Raw genomic sequence first — 10,848 nt, 5'->3', positions numbered from 1 at the left:
GACTGCTGTCAAGAAACCTTCAGTGCACCCTTACACTTCACAAGTTAATTACCACCTCCCCTTCTTCACTGTGAAGATAAACAGTTAATAATATTTGTCCTCTAGTATTTGAATGTTATTTCACCACTGCTGGTCTTACACTGCAGGTAGTGTCTCTGCCATACAGCTCCAGGGTCTCAGGGTCCTGGGTGGGATCCTCTCCTGGGATCACTGTGAGGACTGTGGTGTGTTGTCCCTGTGTCTGTATGGGTTTCCTCTGCGTGCTACTGTTTCTTCAGTCCAAACATACCTTGAAAGGTGGAGTGATATGGAGAACACAGACCTAAATTTGTTTTGTTTAACTGGGTTTTGAGCAGATTTAATTTAGAGCATAACTAGTTCTTTTTAATAAACAGGATTAGTCCTCTTTAACTGAATTTAAGGCATTATTATTCTCGTTTAACTGAATAAAGAACAGAATCAGGCCAGATTCTATTTCACCACTTGGCACTACCCCTCTGTTTTTGTTTAGAGTGTCTCAAACCTCATTGGGATAGAGGGGTATGACCTAGTTAGAGCTACACAGCTATTCAAATGGAGATTTTTCAGAGGCATGCTTCAGTTGGAGAATGCCTTTTGAGTCATAGACAAAGTGGTTGCTCAGGTGATCAAACAAACCCACAAACTGAAGTATTTTCCACATTAAAATCTCTGATTACCATTGTATTATCTTAGTCTTGGTAGTTAGCTGTACATTTCTAGTTCTGACTTAAATAGTGAAGCAGCTATTTAAGTGCATGAAGCTACTGCAACATTTAAAGTAGAACTGTGAGATTGGAGCAAAAACCAGCCACAAAAAAAAAAAAAAAAAAAACTGAATTCATTTTCATATCACAGGAGAGTGGGGGGAGTGAATTGGTACTCTTAATTTTTACACTTCATCTCCAGGACATATGTTCTTTTATTTTACACAGTTCTATAATGAAAGATTACGGATATCCCCCCCCTCTCCTACCTCACTTCTACCCTACCTTTTTCCCCAGAGAGTTTACAGAGCACTGTCAGCAGCCTCCTACTGAAACACTGTTGTTTTTTATTTGTTTTCTGATGAATTACCAGGTACTTGAAGTGTTATACCATTTTGTAGATTTTAACCACTGTACCTTGTTACTCAGTTTCAAGGTTGAGTGACACTCAAACAAGAGCCAGAGGTATAAATGAAGCAATAGATTTGGGCCTTAGTCCTGTTTAACCAGGTAAAGAAATAAATGATTCCTGTTTAACCTGGATATAAAATAAACATATACATTTAAAGAACTGAATTTATAATTGAATTTGTTCTGTTTAACAGGATTTAGAACAGAATATGTTCAGTTACATTTGTTCAGGGGAATCTTTCCCATTTAATATGTGATTATAGGGTATTATATAAGGTTTAACGTTGCTCCTCAAAGAGTACTGGGCTACTGAGAGATGCATCTGACTCATATTGTGTCTCATTTCAAACATTAGATTACAACCCCATTTCCAGAAAAGTTGAAACACCAGACAAAATATAAATAACAGAATACAATAATGTGCAACTCATTTAAACCCTATATTTGATTGAAAATAGAACAAACACAATATGTAAAATGTTGAAACATGGACGTTACTTCCTTTTGTGTCAAATATTTGCACATTTTAAATTTGCTGCCAGGAACACATTCTAAAAAAAGTCGGGACAGAGGGAAAAAAGTCGTAAAACTATGCAAAAGTAAAAAAAGTGTTTAAATGGCAACAGGTCTGTGACATGACTGGGTTTAAAAAGAGCATCTCAGAGAGGCCGAGGTTTTCAGAAGTAAAGATGGGGAGTGGTTCACTCTGAAAGACTGCGTTGGCAAATTTAAATAATTCAAGGATAATGTTTTTCAACTTAAAAAACTAAAGAACTTGGGGATTTCTTCATGTCTGGCACATGAAATCATTAAAAGATTCATAGAAATCTCTATATGAAAGGGACAAGGCCCAAAACCAGTATTAGCTGTTTATGGCCTTCGGACCTTCAGACAGCACTGAATTAAAAACAGACAAGTTTCTGTAGTGGAAATCACTGAAGGGCCTCGGCAACACTTCTAGTGCTTTATTTGGTTAATAATTTTCTGTAGTGGTTCCATGTCTGTTTTTACTGATTTTGGAAAAAACATTATTCTAGGGTGGGGTTGTTGATCTTGCCCATGAAGAGGATGCTCTTGGTGCTATCCTCCACAATAAACACCAGGAAAGGTCTGTTGAGTTTAACTGAGGGTGGTCTAGACGTGAGCATTATGTCCATGGTGGTGGTAGCAGCTGCATCAGTTCCCTTCTCATCCACTTTAAGGACAGCCTGATGGAGGACCTGTGTGGAAAGAGGGATGACAATTTATTTTCAGTCCTAAAGATCCAGATATAGGGTCATGAATATTTTCCTGAATTTTTCAGTCAGCAGACTTTGTAAACAAGGAAAAGTAATGCACTCTATGTCCAAAGGTTTCTAACATGAGAGAGGACAATCAAATAAAAGCCCTTTAAAGTGTATCCTGTGCTGGACTTGTGTAATGTGGCCTCTTCTTTGTGCTGGTTAGTAACTTGGCTGAAGAATTCTGGACAAGCTGCAAATACCAATTAGGGACTGGTTAATCCCACAGTATAAAGAATTGCAGCAGTCTATTCTACAGGAAATTAATGCAGGAATGGTTTTCTCCATGCCAGAAAAACACAGAAATGGTGGATGTTATTGTTTCTGCACAGAACTCAGTTTGAGACGGAACTAGGAACTACACAAATATGAAGGTGACACAGGAGAAATATTGAGCAGAAGCTACAGATATATTAAGGCACAGCTGCATAGATATTAAGGAGAAGCTTATTTTATGTGGTAATGAGAAAAGATATAGTATACAGACACTATTTGTAATGACAGTTCTAACAGTGTTGAAGAGGGAACTGCAGATTTATGGATTTACGTTGGAAGCCTTCAGTTTGGTCTCCTCACTGATCCCAGAGAAGTCTGCAGTGTCTGAGAATGCACTGACCATTCCCATTTCCTTCAGAGTCTCAGTGAGGCAATTAGAGGAGGAGATGGAGAACTTCGGCATGTAGAGAATCAGATCGCTGGAGAAGAGGAAAGACATTTTCAACATGAGAGAAATGTTAATGCAAAATTTTGGGCTTCTTAAAATTCTTCAAACAAATGGCATTTCATTGACTTGAGACAGAAGGATAGATTGATACAAAAAAAAAGGTGGAGACAGGGTGGAGGTGGGAGTGAATTTGTCAGACACAAAAGATGTGAGTTTGCAGGGTATAATAGGGCTGAAGGGAGGAGTCTGGGCTTAGTCCTACCCCCAAACAAAAATTATGTTATTGTCAGGATCTGACAAAATAGGACTGATGGAGGCGGACGCACACGCTAAAACACACTGACTTTCATTTACAAAATATAACAAAACAGAAAGAGAGTAGCATAACACACAGAAAAGAAAGACTGAGACAGAGAGCCTTTGACCGAAGGACAATACATGTGAACTAAACTGAGATACAGATACAGACAAACATAGACTGAGAACTAAACAGACAGAGAAAGCTAAGCAGACTAACCTTGACACAGAGAGCTAAACAGAGATCTAAACCTGAACACGGAGAACTAAACAGACTGAATGGTACTGACAGACAACGAAAGACCCAATAAAAAAAAAACAGGCAGAGAACAAACCTCATGGTGGGACAGAGAGACTGGACTGAGCAACATGATACCGGAAACTAAACAAATGACCGACAAGAGGAAGTGAGACAAGGGAACTTAAATACATAACACAGACAAGACACACCTGCGACAGATAACGAGGGGGACGGATTACAAATAACACTGACGAGAAGGAGGAGGAACAAAGGTGGGGCATGGGCAGAGATATGAACAATAATAAACATGTACATGTAATGTGCTAAGAGAGAAAACAGACACGACAGGACAAGGGCGTGACAGTTATTATATAACTAATTTTAATTTTATTATATAACTTCACACTTTAAATAATTCCAGTGTAAATTGAAGTGATTCAAATATACTCCCAGTTAGAACTTTGTCATAAACATAAAGAATATGTAACAATTTAATTTTTGATTATTCATACTTCAAAACCTTTTTTTTTTTTTTTAAATCAGACTTTAAAATATAGACCTTAGTTAGAGCATGTTACACAGTGGTTAATGGGGTCAGGAATTGTTCTAAATTCTCGTACTCTTCAAATACTGCGCTAACATTCTTTAACTAAAGGCTCCTCTAAACAGACTCCTACAAAGGAGAAGCTACAATAATATATTAAAGCACAAGTCAAGGATAGACCTGGATTAAGATTCTAGAACTGTAGGTGCACTGGCCATAAAGGCAAAGCAAATCCAACATGTCACTGAAGACCAGAGGAAGGCTTAGTTAACGCTAATTTGTGTTGTGGTGCATTGTATTATTGTACAGTGTTTCTGATCTGCATCAGAATCATCAGGAAAAACCTTACTTAGGACCTGAGTAAAATATAAATCTGTAGTATACAAAACAATATCTGAATAAATGAGAAGATTCTGAAGTCAAATGCTGTGACCTGATGAATAAAAGATGGAATTTTTTATCCTCAATAACCATATTCATGAGATAATTAAACAACATATAATAAAACACAACTTGCCACATGTTAAGTTTGGGACTGGGTCTATTGTAGAAATTCTTGAAGTAAACAAGCTACAGCCAAGAATTCATTCATTCATTCATTCATTATCTGTAACCCTTATCTAGTTCAGGGTCGTGGTGGGTCCAGAGCCTACCTGGAATCATTGGGGACAAGGCAGGAATATACCTTGGAGGGGGCACCAGTCCTTCACAGGGCAACACAGACACACACTCACACAGATTCACTCACACACACAGACACTTTTGAGTCGCCAATCCACCTACCAACGTGTGTTTTTGGACTGTGGGACGAAACCGGAGCACCCGGAGGAAACCCATGCAGACACAGGGAGAACACACCAACTCCTCACAGACAGTCTCCCGGAGCAGTAATTGAACCCACGACCTCCAGGTCCCTGGAGCTGTGTGACTGCGACACTACCTGCTGCGCCACGTGCCGCCCAACAGCCATGAATCTAAAGCTAAAATGTGGCTAAAACTTACTTCAAATTGGCACCTTTCATTTTGTTTTATATATTTGTTGCTCACATGTGGGGAATTTGATTTAACAAGGGTTTACATGGATTAGTCCGGCTAAAGGATGAGTTATACTGTTGAGGCAATTTGTCCAGTACAACTCTGCAAATGGAGCATGGACATGCACAAAAGCTAAAGGTGTTTGTACTTGACTCGACCTCCTTCAATGATTTGTCTATATCTGTGGTCTTTCACATGCCTTTAAATATACCATCAACATGAAGTAATGCATGTGTTTTGAGGTAGATCTAAACACACTCAAGAGGTAGTAATCCGGGTCTGGTGCATTGTGGATCGGGTGGCGGTCGGGGTCGGGGGCCTGAAACTGGCATTTGGAACATGGAACGTAACCTCTCTGGTGGGAAAAGAGCCTGAGCTGGTGCACGAGGTTGAGAGGTACCGGCTAGATATAGTTGGGCTCACCTCGACACACCGTATGGGCTCTGGAACCAATCTCCTTGAGAGGGGCTGGATGCTCTTTCACTCTGGAGTTGCCCAGGGTGAGAGGCGTAAGGCAGGTGTGGGCTTACTCATAGCCCCCCGGCTTAGCGCCTGTACGTTGGGGTTTACCCCAGTGGACGAGAGGGTAATTTCCCTGCGCCTTCGGGTTGGGGAAAGGGCTCTGACTGTTGTTTGTGCTTATGCACCGAACAGCAGTTCAGAGTACCATGCCTTCTTGGGGACCCTAGAGGGAGTGCTGGAGAACACTCATTCTGGGGACTCCATTGTTCTGCTGGGGGACTTCAAAGCTCACGTGGGTAATGACAGTGAGACCTGGAGGGGCGTGATTGGGAGGAACGGCCCCGCTAATCTGAACCCGAGTGGTGTTCAGTTATTGGATTTCTGTGCTCGTCACAGTTTGTCCATTACGAACACCATGTTCGAACATAAGGGTGTCCACAAGTACACCTGGCATCAGGACACCCTAGGCCGCATTTCGATGATAGACTTTATAGTCGTATCATCTGACCTGTGGCCATATGTTCTGGACACTCAGGTGAAGAGAGGCGCTGAGCTGTCAACTGATCACCACCTTGTGGTGAGTTGGATCAGATGGCGGGGGAGGATGCCGGACAGACCTGGCAGGCCCAAACGTGTGCTGAGGGTTTGCTGGGAACGTTTGGCAGAGGAACCTGTCAGAAAGATCTTCAACTCCCACATCTGGCAGAGCTTCGACTGCATCCCGGGGGAGGCTGGTGACATTGAGTCCGAGTGGGCCATGTTCCGGACCTCCATTGTTGAGGCGGCTGAACGGAGCTGTGGCTGCAAGGTTGTCGGTGCCTGTCGGGGTGGCAATCCCCGCACTCGGTGGTGGACACCCCGGGTGAGGGGGGCTGTCAAGCTGAAGAAAGAGTCCTATCGAGCCTGGTTGGCTCAGGGGACTCCGGAGGCAGCCGAAAGGTACCAAGGAGCCAAGCGGCTTGCGGCCTCGGCAGTCGCTGAGGCAAAAACTTGGGTGTGGGAGGAGCTCGGTGAGAACATGGAAAACGACTTTCGGTCGGCTCCGAGAAGTTTCTGGCAAACCGTCAGGCGACTCAGGAGGGGAAAGCAGTTTTCCACCAACACTGTATATGGTGGGGGTGGGGAACTGTTGACCTCGACTGGGGACGTCACCAGACGGTGGAAGGAATACTTCGAGGATCTTCTCAATCCCACCAGCACGTCTTCCGCAGAGGAAGCAGAGCTTGGGGACCCCGGGGGGGGGGGGGGCGGGTCTCGTCTATCACTGGGGCTGAAGTGGCCAAGGTGGTAGGGAAACTCCTTGGCGGTAGGGCCCTCATCCACCCCGGGTTCCTCAAGGCTCTGGATGTTGTGGGGCTGTCCTGGTTGACACGTCTTTGCAACATCGCGTGGACATCGGGGGCAGTGCCTCTGGACTGGCAGACTGGGGTGGTGGTTCCCCTTTTTAAAAAGGGGGATTGGAGGGTGTGTTTCAACTATAGGGGGATCACACTCCTCAGCCTCCCCGTTAAGGTCTATGCAGGGGTACTGGAGAAGAGAGTCCGACTGATAGTTGAACCTTGGATCCAGGAGGAACAATGCGGATTCCGCCCCGGTCGTGGAACACAGGACCAGCTCTTTACCCTCGCTAGGATCCTGGAGGGTGCATGGGAGTTTGCTCAACCAGTCTACATGTGTTTTGTGGATCTGGAGAAGGTCTTGGTCTTGTTCACGAGTGAGGGAAAGATGGAGCGTGAGATTGACAGGCGGATTGGTGCAGCGTCAGCAGTAATGCGGGCTCTGTACCGGTCTGTTGTGGTGAAGAGAGAGCTGAGCAAAAAAGCAAAGCTCTCGATTTACCGTTCAATCTACGTCCCAACCCTCACCTATGGTCACGAGCTTTGGGTAGTGACCGAAAGAATGAGATCGCGGGTACAAGCGGCTGAAATGAGTTTTCTCTGCAGGATGTCTGGACTCTCCCTTAGAGACAGGGTTAGGAGCTCGGACATCCGGGAGAGACTCGGAGTGGAGCCGCTGCTCCTCCACGTCGTGAGGAGCCAGCTGAGGTGGTTCGGGCATCTGGTTCGGATGCCTCCTGGACACCTTCCTGGAGAGGTGTTCCGGGCATGTCCAACGGGGCGGAGTCCCCGGGGCAGACCAAGAACACGCTGGAGAGACTATATGTCTCGACTGGCCTGGGAACGCCTCGGTATACCCCCGGAGGAGCTAGAGTCGTTGGCTGGGGAGAGGGAGGTCTGGGTTTCTTTGCTCCGACTGCTTCCCCCGCGACCCGGACCCGGATAAGCGGTGGATAATGGATGGATGGATGGATGGATAAACACACTCAAGGGACAGCAAGAGAAAATTCAGGACAAAAACTAATCTAGAAAGATTGCTAGTTTTTAGATTAACTAAATTTAACATACACTGTAAAAAATGTCTGTGAATTTTACGGTGGAAAGCTGTAAAACCATGACAGTAAATGACTGTAAAAGGTCTAAAAAGGTTGAAAACCTGAAAAAAAATTTCTGTAACAGTGAAATACCGTAAATACTTTTATCAGCCAAAATACAAGTTTTTACATCTCTTTACTGTAAAATATACGTTTTTTCACTGTTAAACACACAAACCATTAGGGACGGTACAAGTGTCCAAGGTCTGGGAGGAGCTGAGACTCATTAGGGAGCTCCCAGCATGCTTTGCTTCTCCATATTTTCTGTGATATTCAGAGTTTCTTTGTTTTTTCTGTCTTTGAGACTTACTGATTTTGGGTTGCATTGGGGTGATCACTGTGTGTGTTTCTGTTTCTGTGCATTTTATGTCGAGACGTGTGTTGGTCAGGAAAGTTCACCATCAACCTGTGTTCCGCGTGTGGCGCTCAGATACCGAACATTTATTTCAGCAATATCTTCTTTTAAGGGCTGAATACAGGATGCAGTTTGGCTATATCTAAATATGGCTATATCTCAGTCTCCTTTCTCTAATTTGTTAGACAATTTACATGTTAATTTTATAGCAAAACAATATTTCTTTGTTATTTTTTGTAAATACCATGTATAATGTATATAGTTACAGTGTATATCTATTTTTTAACAGAAATGTACAGAGAAATTTAACAGAGAGCTAAAGAGGCGAAACTTAAACACGGAGAGCTAAAGCAAATGGGACAGACAGACTAAAGAGCTAAACAGACTAACACTGGACAGAGATCTAAACAGAATCTTAAACAGAGAGATCTAAACAGAGAACAAACCTAAATGAGGATAAGCAGAGACAGACTAGGCGACACGATGACAGGACACGAAACGAGAAGAGAGCAAACCAAGCGAGGGACAGACGAGACAAACAGACTAAGGAATGAAACAACAACGGTGAAACTGCGGAGACAGACAGACGAGACTGAGCAACACGATGTTAGGTAACGAGAATCTATGACAAAGGAAACGAATGACAGGAAACGAGTAACAGCAGAGGCAGACAGACTAGTCTGGGAAACGTGACAACAGAGGAAACGCCGGAAAGAGACAGACTTGGTAACGACATAATTTAGGAAACGAATGAAGAGCAAACCAATGACAGTGGAAATGAATGACTGATAAGAGGAAGAGAGACAAGGGAACTTAAATACATGATGCAGACAAGAGACACCTGGAACAGATAACGAAGGGGCAGGATTACAAATAACACTGACAAGGAGGAAGAACAAAGGCGGGACAAGGGCAAAGACATGAACAATAACAAACAGAGCCATGTGTTGAGAGAGCACATGGCGGGGAAAAAAGACACGACAGTACAAGGGCGTGAAACATAGTTTGCTGTGTTTACTTCTTCTGATTTCAAAGTACAACATATGATTTTTTTTTTTTTAAAGCTCCAATTATGTGATACTACTTGTAACAGGAACTTACCTACGATACATTTCGCTGTGCCATTTCTGGAGATGGTCTTTGCAAATGTGTTTCTCCACTTCTTCCATATTGCCCTCTTTGGGAAGAACGATCATCATGGAGGTGTTGCCTTTGTAGGGAAGCATGATGACCTGGGTATCATTGTCACGATCATAGAAAGAGTCGTAGTATTCTCTTTTCCTCATCATGTCCACACGTACCACAGTGTCCTTATCCACATGAAAGTCAGCTTTGCGGGTGTCTTCCACAACAAAAGGCTTTTCCCATTTACCTTATATGAAAAATGGAATTCAGACTTTGCTTATCATGGTTAAACATTAATTACAGTTAAAGAATATTACACACATTTGGTGGAATTTACTTAGAAGCCTACCATACCTCTGAAGTAGATGTAGTTGATGAGCAGCATCACTGTGTCCTGGTCCAGGGTCTTAACCATGTCAGTGATCATATCCTTGGTCTTTTTGGCAATGTACTTGTTGATTTCCTGCACAGCGACATCAGGCTTGGAATAGTCCACAGTGAAGGCCTCTCCTTGGTAGAAATGCTGAGTGTCCTTCAGAAACTTGTCCAGAGGTTTGAAGCCTTCACGGATGGCTAATGCACTTCCTGCCTTCAGCTGCATGGCCTGCTTGCTGTGTCCCAGCATGTGGAGTAAGTGCTCAAAACCTTCATTGACCTGATCAGATGTGAGATTACTGTAGCCCAGAGAGCTGAAGATCTGGGAGTGGGTGTCACCCTTGGCTCCCAGAGCCAGCATGGACAGAGCCATGGAGATACTCAGGGCAGAGAAGAAGATGTTCTTGCCTTTGGATTCGGAATCTGCCGCTAGCTTCTTGAAGAGGGAGAAGGCAAAGTCTGCGTTGTGAGGCGAGAGTTTGTGGGACAAGTCGTCTCCTCCCTCGTGGCTGGGGTGAGGTTCATCCTTTCCATGGTGGAGATGTTTTTCATGATCTGATGGTTCATCATGTTTATGGTCATCTGCTGAAACCACCATCAGCTGGAGGACAACCAGGAAGATTATATTTACCCACATTTTATCACCTGCAGAGGAAACAGAAAGAGATTTGCTCATATTTAGCCTCTGGACAGAGTGACACAGGAAAGTCATTTACAGTATGATGCTCCTATCACTTAGAACAGAGAGAGATTTAATCCGGTGTATGTCGATGGGTGGGAAAAAGGGGAGCAAGCTTTCAAGGAGTTGTGTTGAAAGCTGTTGAGATAATTTTCCATAATCTCCATCTGTGGAGACATTTCCATGATCCAGGGGAAAAGTAGAAGCCAGAAGAGAGTGAGTGG

General features: G+C 43.6%; 1 protein-coding gene across 1 annotated transcript; it reads right to left on the bottom strand.

Moving 5' to 3' along the window:
* Positions 1-1,407: 1,407 nt before the first annotated feature.
* LOC136701626 (alpha-1-antitrypsin homolog) lies at positions 1,408-10,584 on the bottom strand. The gene is made up of 4 exons (XM_066676258.1): positions 9,925-10,584; positions 9,547-9,817; positions 2,964-3,111; positions 1,408-2,356 (listed from the first exon to the last, which is right to left on the bottom strand). The coding sequence occupies exons 1-4, from the start codon at positions 10,580-10,582 to the stop codon at positions 2,165-2,167; spliced, it is 1,269 nt and encodes a 422-aa protein (XP_066532355.1). The 5' UTR covers positions 10,583-10,584; the 3' UTR covers positions 1,408-2,164.
* Positions 10,585-10,848: the final 264 nt, after the last annotated feature.

The sequence above is a fragment of the Hoplias malabaricus genome, chromosome 7 (assembly GCF_029633855.1).
Source record: "Hoplias malabaricus isolate fHopMal1 chromosome 7, fHopMal1.hap1, whole genome shotgun sequence".
In the NCBI taxonomy this organism is placed as follows: Eukaryota; Metazoa; Chordata; class Actinopteri; order Characiformes; family Erythrinidae; genus Hoplias; species Hoplias malabaricus.
The sequence above is the reverse complement of the archived record's forward strand: the minus strand, read 5'-3'. Positions and strand labels throughout refer to the sequence as shown.